This window comes from Chiroxiphia lanceolata, chromosome 5 (genome assembly GCF_009829145.1).
Source record: "Chiroxiphia lanceolata isolate bChiLan1 chromosome 5, bChiLan1.pri, whole genome shotgun sequence".
In the NCBI taxonomy this organism is placed as follows: domain Eukaryota; kingdom Metazoa; phylum Chordata; class Aves; order Passeriformes; family Pipridae; genus Chiroxiphia; species Chiroxiphia lanceolata.
Genome location: NC_045641.1, coordinates 42,333,513 through 42,357,516, shown reverse-complemented (window position 1 = coordinate 42,357,516; position 24,004 = coordinate 42,333,513). Strand labels below are relative to the sequence as shown.

The window sequence follows — 24,004 nt, the reverse complement described above, 5'->3', positions numbered from 1 at the left end:
TGGATAAGCATGAATCCCTATCTCGCCTCCTGCTCGCAGGGCAAGAGGTGCGGGCCAGGTGAAAGTAAGTCGCCCCTTGGACCACTTATCACCACAACCAGTGCATCCCCCCCAGAGCAGGGATAAATCCTTCCCGCACCGCCCTGGCCGAGGCTCTGAATTTAACTCGGCACACTGCCAGGTTGTACATTACATAAAGGCAACAACTTCTCGAGTCATTACCTGCAATTAAAAGTCAATGAAAAAGGCATAAACATGAAGGGGCTGCATAAAACGCAGCTCTTTGCTCTTGTTTTGGAGGTTTGTTTTGTTTGATGCTTTTCTTTCTTTTCTTTTTATTTCGGTAATTTATTTTATTTTCAGCCAAAAGTCGCACAGAACTCAGTGGGGCTGAACCCGCACTGCAGAATAAAGCTGTCGCTCGTGAAATGGAAGCCAGTCTCTGTGCCGGTTTCCCGGGCGCAGCCCCTCGGTGCCGCTCCGGGCTGGCACCGGCCGCAGCCGCTTGGCACGCCGCAGCAGAGAACCTGCAAATTAAGAGTAAACTGTGGGGGAAGAGAAAAAACCACCAGAAATTACCACTTCTTGAGACCGCGCGGCTGATGTATTATCTTCTCGCCTAGCTGTGCTTTTTTAATTCCGCAGCGCGCCTTCTTTTCTCACAATAAGGACATCGTCGTTTAAAGGAAAATGTATTCAATCGCACAAATGGCAACGTGTTAGGGAAATGAGAGTCAAGGTCACGGCTTAACTTGTGTTCTTGCAATGAATAACCTCTCGAACCACCCCTACGCGGTGACGGTAGCAGAAAACATGCCATTTGGACGGGGCAGCTCTCATCTCATGATAGGAATGCTGCAGGAACATAGAGCCCGTTTTATTCTTGTATGCTCCTTTTTTTCATACCATGGCTCACAAGCACAGAAAATTAAGCTGTCTTAAAACAGAGGCACCTATCCATTATTAGAATTTAACTAAACAGTTATAGTAATCTCTCCTAAAAAGCTGTCTTCTGTCTCAGGATATTTGTACACCACGTTGGCTGTGGCTCAGCTACTTAGTGGTGCTTATTTGCCTTCAGGGTTAAAATAGTGCCTCGCTAAAAAAAAAAAAATAAAATAATTGCTGAACTCTTGTTTCTTTGTATAACCATAATTTAACAAATGAATAAGATAGGAATAAATAAAACCCGACCTTTAGCTATTAGTAAACATGTTTTTAATAACTTCTTAACTTAGTGGAACCGGCATAACATAAAACGCTCTTACCTGCTCTATTGTTAAAAAGCTATCAATTGCATTTCAGTCAGAAGTAATTTTACATCTACCTGTGTATTTGGCTTATGTAATGCTTTATGCAACAAGAAAAAAAAAATTATATAAATAGCAATCAATCAACTAAGAAAAGGTTACTAGCTCCAAATAAACCTATCTAGCATTCGAATGAAGACCAGGAGAGGAACAAATGCTAGACCTCGGCAGATAGAGATCATATGTGCTAACCAGTCGTGTCAGCATCTCTCACCAAAAAAATTGAGGCAGTCCGTCTGTGCTCATAAAGAACAATCCAATTGTCAAAACGCTCTGTAAATAACAGCGTGGTTCACAACGTCATTCACTTCAACTTCCAGTCCTTGAAAGGATGGTCAGTCTGGGGCTGTTATACAGTATTTCTACTAAAAAATCTTTTGAAACCCCAGTCTCTGATCATTTGACATCATGAAACTTCATGAACTCCAATGAGGATTTTACTGCTAACAAACTCTCAGCACAACTTGGGGCTCAAAAGAGTGCCTTCTGGATGTAGCCAAGGGCATTTTTCTGTCCATCATTGACCTTGGAAACCAGAAAAGCAGTTCTCCACAAGATGCAACAGTTACTTTAGTCTACTTGTTACTTGCAGGCCATACCAATCTCCTTCCCTACTCTAGGCATATTTGTAAGACTTTGTGTGAGAAGCAAGAGCTGTCCCATTCCTACTTATCCACAGCTACATCCATGACCAGTTGACATCCCACTTATACGAAAGAATATATGAAAGTATATATGAATGTATACGTTCCTCACACAGGCTCTGGAAACTCCTGCAGTGACAGACTAATATTCAAGGCTCTTATGCTTTTCCAAACTCCTATAAAAATATTTCATTTTTCACTTATGACTGTAAAAAGAAATAAACAAAACATAAACAAAACAACTTAGCTTGCTGGGGTTTTTGTTTGGTTGGTTGTTGGGGTTTTTTTTCCCCAACTAGGGAAGCTAAGAACAAACTGCTTGAAACTCAGATGTAATATCAGGTTACTTAATTTTTCATAATATATTTTTAGTTCTATTCCTGTCTTTTGGGGGCATGTGGTAATATTACTTTTCATGTGGTTTTTTTCACTAAAGAAAATAAACATAGTTTATTATTTCAGTGTGTATCAAGGAAAGACTGTACCTTCATAAATACAAATTGTCATTATCACGATAATTTGAAATTAAAATCAAAAGGATATTAATCCAATATATTCCTCATAGTGCTTTTAACAGTTGTAATGGAAGACTAACCGGCAGTTTTGCAGCCATGTGTCAGAGGTTAGATTTGGATTCCACTTGTGGCATGTTTTTGAAAACTGTACAGTGGACACACCTTTAACGAATGCATGTTTGAATAATAGGATTATAAATAATTAATTATAATGATTATAATTATTATATAATTAATAATTATTGTCACAGTCAAATGTGATACCAACTCAGCCTGCACCAAAGCGGTGTCAGCGCGGTTACCCTGTCTGAATATTTAAGTAGGAAAATCTGCCTGTGTTTTGTGATTCAGGTGTGGGTGATCTGAGCGCCATTAGCACTTGGTTATCATTCAGAATATGCATTTTGGGGAGCTTTTTTTTTGTTGCTGCAGGTGTTTTTCCTAATATCCCCATTCAAACAACAGAGGATTTAAAGAACTACTGTGCATAGCTTCAGGTAAATTGCACGGGAAAAGACACATCAGGGGTCCCTTCAGGAGAGCTTCCAGAAAGCTTTCCAATTTGGGGAATGACATCCATCAACGGTTCAATGCATAAATGCACCTTAGTTGTTTTCTTCTTAATTTTTAATGAATTCTTTCCCACATTTCTGAGTCTCAAGCTGCATATTCATATGATGTCCCTCCTCCTAAAAGATCTACAGGGAACAGAAAAAAGGGTCGAGGAGATAAAGCTAGTAAGCCACGAAGAAGTCTGGAGCACCATCCAGAAATGGAGTTTCGGGGACCTGTGGTGCAGGCTTTGCTGGACTGTCACTGTGACTCAGACACTCCAACATCAGAACAGACTGCCAGAGAAACTTACTTTTAAGAATATGTTCTTGTCCTAAATGGGAATTGCTGCATCAGGGGGTAGATGAAAGAAAAGAAGAACAAAAAGAAAATGTAGAAGAAAGAAGGAAAAGAAAACCCCCAAAAGACAGAAAAAATCATGAAACTGCTTGCAGAGTAGGGTTTGAAAAATTCATCCCATAAATAACCACCATGTGGATCATTTGTGTTACCTCTGAGCTTACATACTGTAAGATGTGACTATGAACAGCAAGGCATGATGGTTGCTTCGCCTTATTCCTGAATGCAATAAATGTCTCTCTGCTAGCTTGAACAGAAGTTGCACCTTGCACGTTTTTCTGTATTTGATCAGACACACTGTATTTTCAACACTGCAATTCTGAGACAAATGTGTTGGATACAATAAGTTGTCATACTATTACACATTGCAATGTTACATAATGAAAACAGCAACTTGTTTTGACATACTTTATAATTTCATTCGTGTTGGGTATATTACTTAACCTATGCATAACAATATCAACTCATGGAATAGCAGACTAAGCATTTTATAAATCCAAAAAGGCCTGTCAGTGAATATTGCCATTCCGATTTGTAATTTAGTAAATTGTATGTTAAAAAGCTACCTTTTACCTTTGCAAAACAGAATGCCTTTAAAAATGCTGCCAAAACATTTTATTTAGGCTGGGCCGTATTTCTTATTCAGAAACACTTGGAAAACAAAAGACATGAGGTCTGATAACTTTTATACAGAAGGCAGTTTTTAGATATAGAGCTAGATACAGATATAGATGATATAGATGATATAGATATAGAAAGGTACACGAAATCTGAAGTATCTTATTTACTGCTCTAGTGACATGTAGTATATTACGGCTACTCTAGACAAATAGAGGGGATAATTTGCAAGAAATGTCAAATTGTGAACTGCTTGATTTTGTATTTGGATCTCCAGTTAACACCTGTAACAGTGGTTACACACACTGCCACATGTAGCGGCAGACATTTTGAAATAACAATTGTTTTCCTATAAAACTTACAAATCTGATGTTAAAATTGAAATCATAAAAGCTCCAGTCTTTGGGGGTGACATTTAATAGTATTTATACTGCAGATTCTGAAATCTAGTTTAACACTAACTACATACATTGGGAAACCAACTAGATAGCATAAGCATCTAGCGATATTTTATATCCTGCTGACAACTGCAGCATTTTGACAGTCAGGTAGGCCAAGCAGGTCTTCTCAAGTAGGCTGCACTGACTTTTGAAATGTAAAATGATAATAAAAACAGGACACCGACTCAAACAAGCAAGGTTATTTACTGGAGGTTTTCTATGAGATCAGCCATCTTTTTATCTGAAAATTAATGTGAGTATTCACAAAATTGGAGATAACTGCTTTTAAACCATACAAATGTGTATGTTAGCATAAAAAGCACCTCACAAAATAATGTCACAAGTAATGTAAGTACATTTTAAAAACTGCCACAACATAAGAGTTTACGTTCTTTTCTTACTAAATTTTCAAGCCCCATTGCCTTCCCCACCTCTTTGTCTGTAGGGAGTTGAGGCTCACAATATTGGACAAAACCAGACAAGCAAATACCAAAGACAGCCTTCCCTAGATTCAATTAGCAACTTCTCCCCTTAAAGTGGAAAACACTAAAATAATGTTAGGCTTTGAAATCTGTCCTGTATGTTGATGAACAAAGCATTCACTAAAAGTAATGAGTTAGATACCTGTGAATAGTCGAAATACTATTTCTCTTCTCTTTCTCTAGATCTCCTTGCACCACAAAATGTTTACACATTGGTCTGAAGAGCCTGGCTACATGAACAAATTAAGTTGCATTAACAGTGTCATGTAGGTCTAATTTTTCATTACCCCAGAACAAAACGGGAACCTTTTAAATTATTTTTTTCTTTAATCCTCTAGGAAACCGTTAGAAGTATTTGAAAGTATAAAACTACAACAGGTTGCTTTATCGTATTATGACAATAATTTATGATGAAAAATCTAGAGGACTTCTCATATTCCTAAAAAAAGAAAAGTGCATTCTCACCATTTGTAGGTTGCTGCAAATTTTTGCTGCTTCAGTAAAATATTCTAAACAGACTTCTCTAAGAATAGCATTGATGGCTGTTATATCTCACAACACAGTTTGCAAGCATGTATTTTATTTAGTGAGAAAATGAGAATTCAGTGTTTCAAGATGTGACATACATCACATGAATCCTTATTACATTTGGACTTCTCATCCAGTTCTTATAAGCAAGCCTAAACTTAGTCACTGTACAACAAACCTTGTAGAGTTAATCAGTTCTGCATTCTACACCACAAGAACATATAAGCAATTGAAAACACAAACTATGATAACTTACTGACAGGTATAAAATACTTTGACCAAAAACACAAAACTCAAACCACTGTAACCATGGATAATAAAATAAGTCAAATGTAGTTAACTGAAAATGGTTTATTGGTTATAAATGAAAATTCAACAATTGATATTCACTGGCTTAAAAAGAAACAGGTCCCCATATGCTCTCCATATTTGATTAATCAACTAGTTAAATTATCTCAAATATTCAGCTAATATTCTTAAGCTTTTGCCTTTTTTTGCCTGCTCCCCATCCTCCGCTGAGCTGCACTGGATGGTCTCGAAATGATATCCGTTCTTTACGAGATGGACCCAAACAGGATTTTTCTGGAGTAGAAATATTCTTTTCTAAACAGTAAACAGACGTGAAATTAAAAACCAACCAACCAGAACTCCCTAAATTTCACTGTATCACATTCTTTTCTAAGACGATAAAATTGTCATGTTTAATTTGACAGCACAAAATTTCATAATTATGTATTGTTCACTTTTAAAAGTAATACAAATATTTTCACAATGCAGTACCTAAAAAAAATAAACTCCTTTGTGTACTAAAATTACTACACAAAATTATTATATTTTTAAAAGTGCAATTGTCTGTCCATTTTGCACTTAAACACTTACAGAGATACCCAGTGCTTCTGACACAGAAACTCATATTTCAAGTAGATGGAGAACTAGTTCAATTAGATATATCTAATTAACAGTTATTGTTTTACTATATTAAACTGAATAAAAGAGAGATTTCTTTTGTTCAAAGTCCAGGTATACTTAAACTTAGATGCTGGATGGTGCCACAGCAAGTTTAAGAAAACACAGAAATACGTGAAACAATCACTTTCAGTGTCACGCATACAGATGCTTGAGTAATTTAGACAATAGTTTCTACAAAATAATTAAAACAATTATGTAAATAAAATAACCAGTAGGTTTGACTAAAGGTATGATATTTGTTTAGCATAAATGAACACTTTATGCCCAGAAATATCTTTCTTTGGCATCTGGGGAACAGAACCCAAACTTTCCAAGACAATGATGCAATATTCACAGTACAGCAGTTCAGCTGTTTATATATATATGTGTATATATATATAATTAATGATAGTTTATCAAATGCAAATTTCATTAATATCTTTTTGCCACTTACCAAAGGAAAATATTAATAACTATATATTTTTAGTAAGTATTTTTGATAGTTTAACTTTTTAGTACTTCTCAATAGCAAAATAAATTTCTCACAATACATTGTCCCAAAAAATTAGAACAAAGTTTAAATATTACTGAATATCGTTCTATGTACTAATATATACAACATAGCTATAAATTTCAAAGAGTAAGAGTTTCTTTGTTTTCTCATAGATGATTTTCTGTAGCCTGCTAGATCTAAATGTCAGGAGCTTTTCCCAGCCTACAGTTCCCTTTCTTGTGAATTCTTAAATTATGGCAAATGTATCTTAATAAACAGTTCTCTCTTTTGGCAATCAAGAGCTTTCAAGTATTATTATCTCCATTCATTTTCTTATGGCTCTACAAATGTAGTCAATTGCTTTTTTCTTAAAATATATAATTTACTCTAGGTGTACCTCCTAAAGGTTTAAAGTACTGATGTCTTGCCTCTACAGAATTCCCAGATTCCCTGCCTTCGGATTATTTAACACCTCAAATGGTAGTAGGTCTCTCCAGTGCAGTGCTCTTTTGTTAAAGAGCAAAAAAAATACTATTTAATCAAGCAGTAAACTTTTCATTAATTATTTTGCCTGGGAACCATAACATATTCACTGAAGGCTGAAACCCTCAAATTAGTAAATTAAGTGCCTAATTAGTGAAATTTTAAAATAAATCTAACATGGTAATAATATTTTTTAAATTGTATACTTTCTTTAATTTAAAGAAATATTTTCTGAAATTGAAAACATTGTTAAACAACAAAAAGAATTAAGATTGGAATATGTTCTTTGTTAAAATAATAATGAAAAGAAAGGAAATTGCTATTGCATGTTTAAAGTGGAAAAGAAGTTTGGGGCTAACTTATGTTTGTGACTGCTTTTCCTATGCACTTATCTTCAAGATTTTATCAATAATAAAGGTAAACTAGACATATCAGCTTTTTCTTTCTGTATTTTGACAAAAAATATTTTTTATTACATTATTTTTAAAGCAGAATAAATACAATGCTAAAAGAAGCCTATCAATAATGAATTCGAAAACTAGTCTAGAAGTAAGAGTCAATGTAGTAAGACAGTCAATCAAACTCATCCTAATTGCCTGATCTGGATTATTTCTGTATTAACAACCTCACTTGTTTATGAACCTCTATGTACTGCTAAATATCATTTTTAGGATGGATTTCAGAAATCTATATGCAAGTTTTCTGGCTTTCAACTCATAAGTACATGCAATTGGAAGGGATATATTGTTCTTACGTTAGTATGAAATGTATATTATTGTTTCAAAGACCTGCTGTAATTTGCTGCAAGAAACTTGCGAATAGTCTTCATAAATTACTAATACATCCTTTTATTTTGGCAGAATAACAGCCACATCTATCATAGCATGAATTCTGCTTGCCTAAATCTCAGAGTCAAAAGTTCACAAAGTTATTTTTTTATTTTTGATTGTAACTGCTTTACACATTGTTTAGAGGATAGAGCAGTCATATATTTTGTGCAAGAAATGTAATAAATTATTAATCTTGCATATATGCAATTATAATCAGCATATAAGCTGTCTGACAAAACAACATTTTCTATGTTGGTCAGAATCATTGCTCAAGATTTGCAGACCCTCAGTAATAGGGCAGGATAACTTCATCAGCCTGAAGGTATTTTCACAAAAATCCCAATAGAGGTGTTGACTCTCTATTCCTTTGAACGTGGGTTTAACAAATCAGAGGCTCTCTGACAGTCATGACAGTCATTCTTTATCTAGTCTCACTAGATTTCGTAGGGTCTGCTTTAAACTTTACTAACACTTGTGACCTAGACAAACCGATTTAAAGCATAGACTACTCTGTCTTTCCATCCTTCAAACAGATCTCAGCACTTTCAGCCAAAGAAAATCAAACCATTGTAGAGAGAGATCAACTAATTTGGAATGAAGTATCTACAAGACAGTTTTGTTGTAAATCACTGTAAATCGTTCCCTTTGTATGTCTCATCTTTCCATCTTTGAAACTTTTATGCTTGCACTTCCAATAAAGCACTTTTGATATCTACTAAACAGTACTAAGAGATGGGTATTATTGTCAATGCTGCTGTTCCAGTTATTGGTCTAACTGGAGTGATGAAAGACAGAACTGGCATGGAAATCCAACAGTCTATTCCCTGAAGAAGAATTCTCAAGCACAGATACGACTCATACCAGCATAGTGCAGTTTTCTTACTCCTATTCCTATCGTAACTATTTCTTAGACACTATACTCACAGACTGCTTCTGTCTTAAATCTTATTTATGATTGAAAAATTGTGTCATGAAGCAAGGAAACCTCATTTACAATGAAGGTATTAGTCAAACATGCAGTTCTTTCTCCTAGTCAATGCAAGATCAAACAGAAAGAAAAATGAAAACATAGGAATAGAATCATAGAATAATAAAGGTTGTAAAGGACCTCTAAGATCATCAAGTCCAACCATTAACCCAGCACTGCCAAGTCCACCACTAAACCACGTCTCTGAGTACCACATCTACATGTTTTTTGAACATTTCCAGTAACAGTGATTCTGCCACTTCCCTGGTCAGCCTGTTCTAATGCTTGACCACCCCTTCAGTGAAAACCTTTTTCCTAATATCTAATTCAATAATGATAATCCAATAACGAATGGAATGCATTGCAAATATATAGGATTTACCTGATTGATCATACATGTGGCCACAAATTATTATGCTTACTTTTACTTCATGTCTTTTGCTATTCCAGGTAAAATCTAGGTATGAGCATTTTTGTACTTAAGCGTAAAGTAAGCATCTAGGTAGAATCTTGCAAGAAGTAAAAATAATTGCATGTCAATTAAAAAAACCCTCTGGCGTTGTTGTCAATACCTGTGTTTACAACAGGTTTTCTGCTTCTACGGTTTTCCAACAGACAATTGTTTCAGAAATATTCAATAAAGACAGTTTCATAATCAAATGGTTAGAATTTTGTCAAGATTGAGGAGATGACAGAAGATGAGAGCCTGGTAATGGACAAAAATGCCACTTTGAATTAATAGACTGAACCTAGAAATGTTCCTTAAAAATAGTCTTGCTTTTCTAAAAAAAACCCAAACCAAAAACCAAACTGAAACCCCCCAAACATATCAAAATTAATAGGCAGATGAATCCTTATTATATTTGTTTCACTTATATTTGTTGGTTTGGGTTTTTTTGAGGAACTTTATATATTTCTCTTACAGCATTAATAATGGTATGAACAGTTGTTACAGAGAGCTTGGATTTGCAATACCTCCACTTTCCTCTTAACTACAATGCGTCCTGCAAATGAATGGTTAACATATTAGCATATATTAGCGAAAAAAATTACTATTATCAGATTATTTGACTGATAAAATAAAAGGTGACATTTACCATCATATTTTGCTATAAATATAAGGATATCTGTAAGGCATATATTTAATTGATATGCATATATACACACATAGGTGTGCACATGTGTATTTGTGATTTATGAATAACTGCAACCATAATCATAATACTTTTCTTTCATGTTATGTTCCTTAAATGTATTTGTAGTGGTCCTTACCCAAAGGCAACAACAGAAAGATTCACATTGCTTCATGGTCTTATCTTTACTGAATATAAATTAAATATATTAATTGCATATAAGCTAAGTATCTTTACTAAACATAAATTTGAACAGTTACATTGGGTTTACTATATACAGTGCTGATATTTTTGACAACAACAATAACTATTATTATTATTACCTTTACTTATACTAGAATTAAATAGAACTTGGCAAGTGTATTAAGTATAATTTAACACAATACACGGTCATTCTAATACCAACTGATGTGGGAACAAATCTTAGCCAAAAAAGCAATTTGATTTCTCCTGTCCCAAAGCAGTCTTTGGAAGACAGGCTGTAGCAGGCTGTACATTCTCTTACTTGTAGCAATTTACTATATGAAGCTCCAGAATGGTCTGAAAGACTTTCAGGTGCCTGTATATATCAAATAACCATTTCTTTTGAGTATGTGCTGAAAGCTTGTCTTGGGGTAACTTCACATGCTTCTATTTCTAAGCAGTCACTTTCTGGTTGTTTAATCTGTTTTCTGCTATTGATTTGTTCTGGTCTTTTTTTTGTTAAAGCCTGGGTCTTTTAACAAATGTTAAGGCTTACATATCCTCTGTTTAGATAAGTAATGCAATATGTAAAATGCTTTGAATCAAATTCTTGGTGTCCAAGAAGAAAAGCTTTGTTAAACAGGTTATGATAGAAATTTTATGATGCATAGTAGACGTCATAGGGTATTTATCGATCCACCTAACATTGTGTGTCTGGAGATATAATTTATTTCAAAGTCTTTACCATATTGTATTACTTAAAAGCAAATACAGCATAAGAAGGCATGGAGAAAAAACTTCAACATTTTAATGAAAGTGACCAGAACGAATCCTCAGCAGCAAAGCATTTACATCAATTTAAGCTCTGAAAAGAAGGTAGGTTCAGCAGGCCTGTGAAAAAGGTAAATGCTACAATATCAGAAAAGTTGCTTTTTAATAATGTTACTTATGCCTATCCTGAAGTTGGATCAAATTTTTTTTTTTAGTTGCACTGTTTACATAAAAAATTTATTGTGTTGCAATTTTATCTTTTTTTAATTCAAAATTATATTTAAATAGCACTGAAAAGCCTCAGGAGGAACTTATATGAAATCCCATATGATATGTAAAGATACATCTTCTTGCTGTATGGAGATTCGAAGACAGAATATACTCATAATTAATTTTTTTTTTTTGTAAGTAAATGAGGAATTTTGTCTATAAATCTTCTTGACTTCACATTGGTAGGACTAGAGACTAGTTTTAAAATCTGGTAGAAACCATGAACTTAAATTTCTTTGTTTATCAAACATTGATGCTGTTCTAACTAGATCCTGCTGACAATTATATACTTGAATAATCTGAACTCTAGAATGTGACTGAGTCACATGAAGGAGTTCAGAGAGATAAGCATTTACAAGAATAATTTATAAACATTTATTAATTTCCATTCCACACACTTAAAGTAAACATAATAACCATAGTGCTCCAAATACATTCCTCTAAAATACAACTTTTTTTAACTACAAACAGGACTTTCAGCACCGCTGGTTATTAAAGCTCAGAATTTATTTTGTGTTTCAGCTCCTTATCTATTTCCCCAATTTTGACCATTTAGGATGAAATTTTACATACTGAGTATATGCCTTTGGCTGAAGTTTCCGAATCGTTGGTCACTTCTAAGAAAATACACAAAATATTTATGTTGCTCCTGCAGGACTTGAAATCTGCCAAGTAACAGAGCCTTCCTTTTAGGATATGTCCAAATTTGGATCAACTATATACAAATTGAAGGTTTTCCATGATCAGAGAAGGAGTTCTTGATTTTTTTGTGCTATATTCACTAAAATATCAGTCAGTATGGAAACATGCTTTACCATGACACTATATGGAGCTAAGCAAGACTTCCTAATGAAAAGGCTGAAGATCATGCTAAGTCAGGGAACTTAAAAGTCTGCTTGTTCCATGCTGTCTGTGGCAGATGGAGCATAGCTACAGCAACCATGGAGAAAATCAAAATCAAAGCTCCTATAGGAAGGAGACTGAGAGAAGAGGCAGAAGGCTGGAAGCAAAATTCAGAAGAGAGATGAGACTGACTTGGAAACAAGGTAGAAGAAACTAAAGCTAACTTGGCAAACAATACCCTGGCACAGCTGGCACAAGAGACTAGAATGACTTGACAAATAGACTGACATAGAGCAGAGAGAAAAATATAGGGAAGAAGAAAGTTGTGAATTGGCAAAGGGGAACAGAGTAAGAATAAAGATGATGAATTATGGGGCACTAGATGGTCCCTAATTCTCAGAACTTACATAATTAAAAGTAGTGAAAATACAGGTGATGATAAGGAAGAACACAAAGAGTAAGTACATTAAGAGTCTGGACTCAAAATCTGCCTAAACAGTACATTAAACCAGGCCAAATTTGGAGGAGGTCTAAACTAGGAGATGGTGAATCTGAGGAATACTGTCAGGAATAATCCGGATCCAAAAGGAACAGAGCATGAGAGGAAAAAGGTAATCAGACCAGTATGTTTGGAAATAAACACAAGACTTCATGGCATGTGTGAAAAAAGCCTAGGAGTCGATGGGAGAGGAAGCTTATGCTGAAATAAGAATTTGGAGAAGCAGAAATAAGAACCATTCATAATAAAAGAAAGGATTACAGAACACAGGTGTGGAAAAGACAGTAATTAAAAAGAGAAAAAGTAGAAGGAAAAAAAAAAGGAAAGAAAGACTGACTTGGGCAAGAAGATCTTATAGACACATCTTTACCATCCAGCGCAACAACCTGAAGTAGCCCAGCATCCATTACTGGACCTTTCAGTGCACTGAGTTGAGAAATATTTTTGAATCTACTTGACAAATATCCCACAGCAAAGGAAACCTAAAATTGTTATTATTTACTCATACAAAATGACAGAAATCCTTGTCGTTGGTCTAATGGTTACATGGTTTTATGTGGGTATCTAAGTGAACTACGAGCCAATGTCTCAGAATGGATTTTTATTTTTTTTTTTTAACCTGGTTTCTCTTTAAAAAAAAAACAAACAAAACCACACCCACACTGAAGAACCCCCAAGCCTTAGCAGAAGACTATCAGGCTATAAAGTTAAGCATTTAAAACTTAGGAAATGCCTTTGTGTATCTGTTCTTGAATTATTTTCATAATTGAAAACACAGATGATGAAATTACATGAGATCATGTATCATTTTTCTCCCTAGCCTGTTAAATTCAATGAAAGCAAGTTCTAAATGGCTTTTAAAATCTGCATTTAGGTAATTTTTTAATATGCAACCTCAAAGTGAATTAAGCAGCATCGTGTAGTCTGTTCAAAAAGATTAGGTATACGTTGTTTGATAGTTAACTAATACATAGAAAAATATGTATGTACCTCCATTAAAAAAAAAGAAAAAAGAAAAAGCAAGAAGGAAAGAAATATGCACAAGAGACCCCTGGATAAAATATAAGTAATGACATGTAGAGCTTAAAAATGAGAAGTTTACTACACACAGAGAGTTTACAAACCCCAAATGAAAGACAGCAGTCTTTGAACCAGAATATATAGACAACAGTGATGCTAAGAAGAAAGGAACAGGAAAGTAAGAATTTTTTTAAGTGAAGCTTTACCATACACTGCTTAAAACAAAGTTGAAGACTTTCTAAGGACTCTCATTATCAAAGAAAGGGAGGTAAAAAAAATTAAAATCAATGTGGGGTTCTGTTAAGAGCAAAAAGAATTGAAAAGATGTAAAAAGAAATTGTAGTAAAAGTTATTGTGGCTTTCTTTCTCTGAGTTGGAAGACTTTTCACTGTAAGAAATGCAGAATTAAGCTTTATTTCACTGACTAACAAAATAGTAAAGTTTGAATTTATATGAGAAATAGAAATGATTTTTTTTTTTTAGTGGAGATATACCTGGGTCCATTTTTTGAACTAAGAGTGACGAAGGAATGACAAGGTTCAGGTCCTAATTTATTTAATTTTTTTTTTCCTGGAAAGCAGTGTTTTACTGATATCAGAGGCTCTCTGAAAAGCTATAATTCAAGGAAGAAAAGAATTAAGAATTCTGGACAGTATTTAAATAACGGTTAAAGGCACAGCTCCCATTGCATTCCACTTTCACATTCTGGTCCATCTTGAAATCCCTGTCAGAAGATTGTAGTTCCCAAGGCAAGTGCAATGAAAAAAACCTTAAATTTGCACAGAAAAGAAAACCACAACATTGTGATGACAGTTTGACAATGTAAATATATAGGAGACTCATCTAAAGGTCCAGTATTGGTTGGCCAGAAATAGATTAGGATGATGGACAGTAGTTGATGACTGTCATAGCCTATTCACAAATTGGACATTAGTATATAAAAAAATCGTCCTGTCTAGTCAGATATTAAACAATCCTTAATATTTCTGTGTCCACCTTGCAACTTAGTGATGACCACACTACTAGTGTTCAGGAAAGAACTAAAACAAAAAATACAACCAGTAATTCACACCAATGTTTATGGAGTTAATAAAAATACCAGTGATCGTAGGTCCTACACTTGAATCTTACATAACTGACTGTAAGCCACTAACCATCATGTCTTATGTATGTGTATCACAGAAATATTATTCAGCAGGGAAAAAGAATTTTTTTTCCCTGTTATTTTTTTACAAAAGCAAGTTAAATCTATGTGAAAATAAAAGGCAGAAAATATAACCAGCAAAAGGTCGTGCTAACACAACTACTTTTGCAATTTATTGGGACTAGATATCACAGAGATTAAGATTTTAGCAGTGGTCAGGTAAGAACGGCCAAAAAGCCCCCCAGCTACACCCACCCAAAAAAATCAGCTCAAGCAATAGAAAAAATAGTTACCTGGGATCATAAAGCAATAACTATGGTTTTCAGAAAGAATATAAAGTAGTATATATCTATATAAAGTTCTTAGATCATAACAACTGGCCATCAACAGAAGCAAGGTCCTAAATTAGATAGATAACTAAATAGCCCAACTGAACAATGGCTACTCTTTCTTTAGGTTATATTTAATTTTTTTTTTGAGCTTTACTTTTTAATACTGGGTCAATTTAATTAACAGTCAGTTTTCCCTTTGAATGTGTAACAGGGAACCAAATCAAATACTTAAAAGTAAAAAAATGGTTTCCTTAAACTAAGATATACAATGTTAAAAGCATTTATTTTATTACTTAATTAATTTTGCTTTGTCAAGGAAAAGAATTAAGTCAGTTTAGGATTAATCTATCTCATCCAACTTTTTGAGAAAAAATAGTAAATTTGGGTTATAAAAGACTTAAAATTTTTAACCCTGAATTCAAAGAACCCACCTTTGGAAAATATATAAAGTACATAATAGTTGGGAAGTTCCCAAAAATATCTCTGAAAATCCTGACTTAGCCTTTCTAAAAACCCCTGTGAATTAAAGGATAATAACTTTGAAGTGTTGCATGTTTTGTCTTTACAAAGATATGAGCATTCACACTACATTTCCCTGTAGTATATATTTAAAGGTACTTTATTTCAGTATCACATAGATTTGGGTTTTTTTATTTTTAAGTAAATATACTTCAGAATCATTTATCTTGCATTTTTAGACCTCACTTTCCAGCCTGTAAGATCTCAACAATTTATTGATACAATTTCTAAATTACAAGTTATACATAAGGAACATGATTTAACAATTTATTCAAGTGACAGCACCTCTGAAGTCACAGAATCTTTATAATAATCTGTAATACAAGAGCAAGTTAAAAGGGATACACCTACTAAATCACTGAAATTGTTTCTAGGCATCTTCATTTAATATTTCAGAAAGCAAAACCAAGACAGACTATACAACAGGAAAGTATTTTATAACAAATACATTATAAGTAAAGGCAAATTTATGATATATTTACATTAAGGATCCCACAGGGCTAATAATTTATTTTTGATCATTGAAAAGCAACGGTCTTTGGTAAACAGAACTAATGTAACAAGCAGGTTTATATACAGCATATGAAACACACAAAGGTAATAGTTATGTTTGGGTTTATATAGAATATGCATTACCATTGAATGTATCATCACTGTTTAATTTCTCAAATCCGTGATGATAAAATTTATATAAACACACATGAAGAAACTTATGTAAAAAGGTGTAAGACCAGGGCCTTTTTTAATATAGCTCCTGGACTACTGAAAGGAGAAAGAATATGTAGTTATGCTGTAGATGTGTATTTTTTGGAAGTATATTTATATTACTGTAAACTCTCCTTCTCCCCCTGCCTCCCGCCTCTGCCCCCTCTCTCTCTCACGCACTTATGGCTCTGCCAGTTGACTATTGTCCCTGCTCCTTTCCTAGTCTCTCCTTATTGAAGGTACACTACAATGACACTTTTTTCTTTCCTGAAGAAAAAATCTTTCCCAAGCTCCTAACATAGGCAAGTTCTACACGTCTATATTTGTCAAAAGAGCTTACTTTTATTTATTTTTCTGGATGGAGTTACAGTGTAGGTTACAATCTAGACAGCAGTTATACATTAATATGAATGCAGTGTACACTATTTAACTCAATTATTCAAGATATGCATGCATTCTATTCTGGATATATGAATATAATGATAATTTTGCCATTGATATCAGTAGCTTAGAGTTATCTAAATTCAGGATCTTAGCAGTTAGGAATCTCATCTAATTTAAATGGTGTGGCTTCATCACTAACCAATGGAGAAAAGCAAGAAAACTCAGGACACAATTTGTTCTTTTCTAAGATGGCAGGCACAGAGAAAGAATCATATTCTTTCTCCATGGATAAAATTAGCTTAGACTGTGATGATAAATTTCATCTAATCTAATTTTAGGAATGTAAATCGAGTGAATAAGCACAAACAAATTGTACTCACTGTTACTGTGGTGAACTAATATAATGTAAATAAATTTTTATTCCAAAACCTTCAAAAAGTATGTCAGAAAAATAGAGATATCAAGTATTTTTACATGTTTTTCTTGAACTTTAATTTGCTTCTCACTGAAAGTGAAAAGTCAGCATATATGAAAACATAATCAAAAAGCCAATTCAGTAATTACATATAATTTATGAAATAATCCATTTTCTACTTTGATATAAAACATTTCAAGAAAATTCACTCCTTAAAAAGTTCTAGGAATTTTGATAACTTTTCCAGAATTATTTAACACAGCTTATATTTTTCATAACGTATATTTTTGGGGGTTGGAGTTTTAGTTATTTGAAAAAGACATTGTACACAAATAACAAAATATAGTATGACCTTATCAGAAATATATTAACATTTCTTCAGTTATGTTATGCAAAGTAAGACATGAAACATAAAATGTCATCATTTCATGACTTTCAAGTATTATTTTTGTATTTTATATATATATATTATTTTGTTAAGTTGTATGATATTAGAGTGGTAAAAATATAAGGCTTTAAAGGGATCCTCTGTTACTGAGCTATAGTAAGCTCAGTGGGATCATATACTACAGCATAACTGGTAATCAACACGACAGAAATCTGTGCCTTGATTTAGGATATGTGTTCTAGTATTCAGATAACAAAACATGCATTTTTAAAAGCTCTTTTGGAAAAAAAAATTCAAGCAAAGATAAAAGAACCAAATCTGTATTATAATTTAGGGAAAAGAAAATCTTTTAAGAGCTCAAACATCAGAAGACCTAGAATATGTCACTGGTAACTTCCCATTAAAATCACAAGAGGAAAGTCTATTGATATTAAAGATGCAGTTTTTAAACAGAACTGTAGAAAATGAATGAAAAGGCTTTAGGTAAAAAAGAAACAGAAAGATAAGTAGCATGTGTTATTAAGGATTTCAAGCACACTCAGTTCTACCTAGCATTTTAAAGTGATCTTTAATACTGATATTGAAAGAACCCACAACTTACTCGAAGATCTTGTTGAGTGTCTGTGTGGCAGCGTGTTTTTTTCTCTGTTCTCAGTCAAAGCACTTCCACTGGCCATAGAAACAAGTTCTAAATCCATGTCTTCTCTGCTTACAGGGCTTGCCTGGAAGCAGTGGGAGAGAATGTACACAATCATGAAACAAAATATAACATTTTTTGAATGTAGCTCACATTACTCCAAATAAACAAACAGGGTCTGTCAAACAACCTTCTTCAAAATGATACCACAATCCTTTTTTGTTGCCTAGGCTGAACAAATGCACTATGTCAAAGCACTTTTGTAAATAAGAGCCGATCTTAAAATTGTGGTTTGTGATCTGAGTCAATGCAACAACAAAAGAAAACATTTTAGTACAGTAATTTTGAAGAAAATCAATCTTGCAGACGGCTGATGAAACCTTAAACAGCTTAAGATCATTTACTGACCAGTCTATAATTTAAGTTATAGTTGAATGCCAGAGATGTCATATTGGATTATTTCCTGCAATATTTATGTTTTATCCAGGACACATATCACTTCAATCAGACAAGGGCCCAGTGAGTAATTTAATCTTTTAGGTTTTTGCTAATTAGCCATAACTATCAGACAGTATTTTAATTATACTTTAGCTAAGAGTATTGTATTAATTATAAACTTCTAACATCCATTGGTCATGTGTTTTGGCATGAGGCAGGTTACCTGCACACAAATATGGCAAAATAGAAATGAAAATCATATTTCATTTTAGCAATGGTATTTTGGGAACATGTAGGGCAAAGTTGAAAAACTCTGACCTGGAAGATATCACACACTGTAAATTGTAGATTGTTAGTTTTGCAGAAACAACTTCACTTACTCATGAAGGAAATAAAAACTATGCAGCCATCTAACTCTACTGTTCACTAGATACTGAGGGCCAATAACAATGTTGAGAAAAATAAAGACACTGCAGATGAACAACCTACAAAATCTCCAGTGCAGAGTCAGTCAGCTGGAAGTAATAAACATAAAGACAGAATTTTCTAGTCTCTGGACCTTCAGAAGTGGAGTCCAGAAAAGCAGATTAAGTCCTTCCTATCTGGGCTGAAAATCTAGGTGTCTTTCAGAAGCAAGGTTTCTAACTGAGTAGAGACCCTTTCTTTTTACATGTAAAAACAAACAAACTACAGAAAAGGAAAGACTATGCTAGTAGTAATGTCACCAAACTTTTTTGTAACATTGTAGTAGCATGACTACTCAATCAGGTATCGAGAGACTGGGTCTCAACTCCCAGAGAGTTAAAGCCTGCAGCTCCCTTTTTCTCAGGAAAATGCTGTTACTGTGAAGTTGTAGGCTATTCTGGAGGAGACAATCTCCAGACTTCCTGTTCAAACTAGCTCACTGTACCAAGAGCAGCCCTACACCAATGCAGACAGGCTTTGTAGTCCAGTCTAACTCAGAGAACTCAGATGAAATGGAGACCTGTTTCATTTCCTTGTCTTTACTCAGTCACTGTTTAATGTAAAATTCATTAAAAAGCCCGTGTATTTTCAAACCAAAATCTCCAAATATACAGAGATTTTACACTCTTCCTTAGTGACTGCATACCCTTTGTGTCCGCACAGAAAGTTTATCCCTTGTTTTCTAATGCTTGCCTTTTGTTTAATGACCAGGATTTTAAAGTTTTGCTTTGCACAGGTAGCAGGCTTTATTATTGCTGTAAACATCAATATTTTATTTTCTCTTCCATAGCAGTGTCAAGAAACTTTGAAAAGAGTAATGTTCCATCCTGTCAATTCTTTATATTTTTTGGACTTAATATTTACAGTTGCTTTAAGGCTGTGACAACTTCCTATATTCAAAATCTTTAAATAGAAAGCTTTTAGTCTTTCATTAGTAGAAGTAATGTAATCATTGTGATGCTCAGAGAGATTCAAACCAATGGAACCGATCATTCTTATTTCCATCTAACCTTTCAACACACCACAAAAGTTTTCTAATATCCCAATTCCCAAAGACCCAGGAGACCACAGTATTCTAAACAGATAGCCTTTCCACAGTATCCAATCTTTACCATCATATAAACTGAGGCTTCATCATCTTGTAGACAACAATATTCAGGATTATATGCTAGCTTTTAATAGGGCTGGCTGTCTCTCTGATGTAAAATATTTGTTATTTTATTTCAAATAAAGATAAGTGTTTTCACCCAATTACAGTCAGAGTAATATTTAAGGTTGTATTAATCACTGGAGCAAACTTAATTTCACATTTGTAAAGAAGTTGATCAAAAGTCCTCTGAAGCTAATTAAAACCTTCCCTTTTATATTTATAGCTTAGAGCCAAAATTTGGAAGAAATTTAAGATATTGATACAGTTTTTTGCAGAGTGTAGTATTGGACTTCCACCTGTAGTGATCTCCATAGTCAGCTCTTCAGACTTTATGCCCTTGGTTTTATTACTACAAATCCTTTTTTCCAATTAATTGGAAATTAAGTTCAATCAAGGGGAATCTTTGCCTTGAACACATCTTTGCATCTGTATATTTGTGTATTCCTATGTAAAATTATCAAGATATTCTGTAACCTTCAGAGATAAAAAGCACTTTTAAATTCAAGTTATATCTTGAATTTAATGATTTATATCTTGAATATATGATTTGGAGATACTGATCAACAGTGAAATGGTTAACCCTGTAGGTAAGTTAAACTTCATAAAAAAAGAATCAGGAAGTTCATCCCACTTGTTATTCAACAAAATCATACTAATTTAAAGTAGTAAGTTTAAACTGTAAGTCAGCATGCCTTCCTAAGCACTTCTATAGTAGTATTAGTAAGAAAAATCATCAAAATGACCGAGATTCAGATAATACGGTCTTAGATTTACTGCAGGTTACCACATAGGAATAATCCCCAGTAAGAAGTGCTAAGACTTTGCTGTTAATATGCAACCATTGAAATACCATTTTGTATCCCTGAAAAATAAAGTTTTAAATTATTGGAATGTGCACAAATAGCAGTTAGAAGACTATATTAATTTAGTACTTTCAGAATGCAGGCTTATGGAACACATAAAAACCAAAGATCCTATTACACATCAGGAAACTTCATGATAGAGCGTATGACATATGAATAAACTACTGGAACTGCCCAGGAATGCTTTCCTCTTCTATTTCTCTCTCTCTCTTTTTCTCTTTTTTCTTTTATTTTACTGTATATTTTCCACTTTCAGTTTACCAGAAACGTTTGATAATGACTGAAGCTAAGTGTTAACTTCCTTTTTATCACAATTTCATAGCTTTTAACTCACCTACTGTGCAAAAGCAGTAGTTGTTCACATTTCAACCTTTAAAAAAGAACCCATGTAAATTTTAAACCCAAAATTCTCCAGCCATCTGTGTGTACAAACCACATCATTATTTCATTGCCTATATAGTACTGTTTTCTGCATTAGATATACATTTTATTCCATTTTCTATTTTTTGAACCCTCTATTTCAATTTTCTCTGCATTTCATTCATGTGGAGTAGCTATGTAATTATGTGGCACAGGCTGTGACAATTCCATAACTTTGCCAGTTATGTGGGCACACCACATAATACTACTGTGGGATTGCAACAGTATTTTGTGGACAGAACTGCTTATTGTAAATAACATACAATCTACCTATGTGCACATATGCTTACCAATAATTACATGATATGTAATTTAGATAACATTATTAGATTATGATTTGCTCAAATTAGATCAATTACTGTTTTAGACTCAGCCAAACAAATAACTATTGGTGCTGCTGCAATCAAACCCCACCACAATCACTTGGTTCATGATTTCAGCCCCTAAACTTTAAAAGAACTTTAAAAGAACGTAAGAACTGGACACATCCCATGCAAGAGAAAAATATTTGACAAAATCTGTCTTAAAGAAAACAGTAATAGCAATATCTAAACCTCAAAAGCATTTTTTTTTCAAAGGTGAATTTTAGAAGAGTTTATGGAATTGTTTCCAAAACATGAAAATTGCATAGGTGGTGAAGGTAAAGAAGACAGAGGTTAGAAAAGGGCAAGATTGCTCAGAGAACAAAATGAGGCATATGACACATCGGCTAACTGGGAAATATTTTTTAATGCAATATTTTACATCATGTATATGAGTATAAATCACTAATTCTGTATAGTTTCTTGTTTTGTCCCACCTTTTAAACCCCACATACTAATATCAATAAGAATATCGCTAATTTGGCAATAAAATGTAAAGCGTATATATATATATATATATATATATATATATATATATATAAAATGGACCAAGTATAGTCTAATTTTATGCAATATTTTTAATAATGTTACCATATTAATATACAATTCCAACTTACTGTAGTTCAATAAATGACACTGAAGGCATATTAGAATGATTTAGTTATGTGATATATAGAATGTGAGAATATTTAAAGTTGTTCAATAGACAAGAATATAGATTTTTAGTAAATAATGTAGTTGGTATTGAACCATATTTAATTTTTTCTTTTTTTTTCAAATGCTGATTTAGAAGCTTTAAAAAACACACAGTGGCATTTGATGTCTTAAAAACAAACTCAGTGTGAGACATGAAACTAGAACTCTATGTACAAACACAAGTTCTTGTGTTTGTAGGCTAAAGGCTAAAATATTTCTTCTGATCTCTATCAATGAGTAACTTGCTTGCCAAACAGAGACAACAGTAAATAATTATATTAATCAAAAAATTCTCTTCTTTTTACACAAAGTGTGGATTGGAAATACCTGAATTCTGAAAAATCTCACAAAGAAACAAGTTCTTACCACAAGCTGTACTTGTCTACTGTCACATGTCGCAGGATCTATCTCAGGCAAAAAACGACAGCTGGGAAAAACATAGGATAGAAATTTCAATATGTCCCACTGTACTGGGTTCTCTGAAATACCTGTGCAGAATCTTTTCCTAGCAACAATCCTGCTTATTTTTAAAAATAATCTCATTATTAAAATTCATAATAGAAAGTAATATTAACTGATAAAGTAGCAGATTAATATTAATTTTTTTTGTACCTAAGATTAAAATAAATAAATAATTTGCAGTTGTCTATTCAATAGACAGAATACTAAGTTAAAATATATATGTCAATAAATGCAACCATGCATGAATTTTTGCATGTGTTGACATAAATTGCAGCCAAAACAGTTGTAATATTACTCTATATAGGAATCAAATTGTTCTCAGTTGCCTAAATGTATCAGCTGTTATAAACTGTCTATCAGTGACGTTCCCATGGAGATCAGAACTTTTGCCACATTAAAAAATAATTTTATGATCTTTGCAGTAGTACAAATACTAGTGCATTGCACACATCCGGAGAGGTAGCATAATAATATTTAAGAAAATTGTTTTATAAATTTCTGTGCCTTCTCACTTTCAAATATTTCTGTTCCAATATTTTCATTCAAATTAAAAGTCGTGGAAGTTATCTTAAACAAACACTTGGGAGTATTTCACTATTATGGAACATGACTGACAGATAAATATTTTTGCAAAGCCAGATAAATATTTCCTAAGGAACACATTCTTCATATACTTTCTACAGTCATTGATACAAACTAGGTATGTGGAATATTTTTCCACACAAGACAGAACAA

The 24,004-nt window shown here is 33.4% G+C and overlaps 1 protein-coding gene across 8 annotated transcripts in view; it reads right to left on the bottom strand.

The window, feature by feature from the left end:
- Window positions 1–375: 375 nt before the first annotated feature.
- The window catches only part of LRRIQ1 (leucine rich repeats and IQ motif containing 1), a 110,392-nt gene continuing 86,763 nt past the window's right edge, over window positions 376–24,004 (bottom strand). For 4 of the 8 annotated variants that reach the window (XM_032688901.1, XM_032688900.1, XM_032688902.1 and 1 more), the window contains 3 exons: window positions 23,174–23,234; window positions 18,378–18,498; window positions 376–527 (listed from right to left, as the gene is read on the bottom strand). In XM_032688901.1, coding sequence (XP_032544792.1) covers window positions 382–527; window positions 18,378–18,498; window positions 23,174–23,234 — 328 coding nt within the window. In that variant the 3' untranslated portion in view covers window positions 376–381. Of the gene's footprint in view, window positions 528–4,624; window positions 6,053–9,826; window positions 9,877–18,377; window positions 18,499–23,173; window positions 23,235–24,004 lie in introns of those variants that run through there. The other 4 variants (XM_032688903.1, XM_032688904.1, XM_032688906.1 and 1 more) reach the window with 3 other exon arrangements.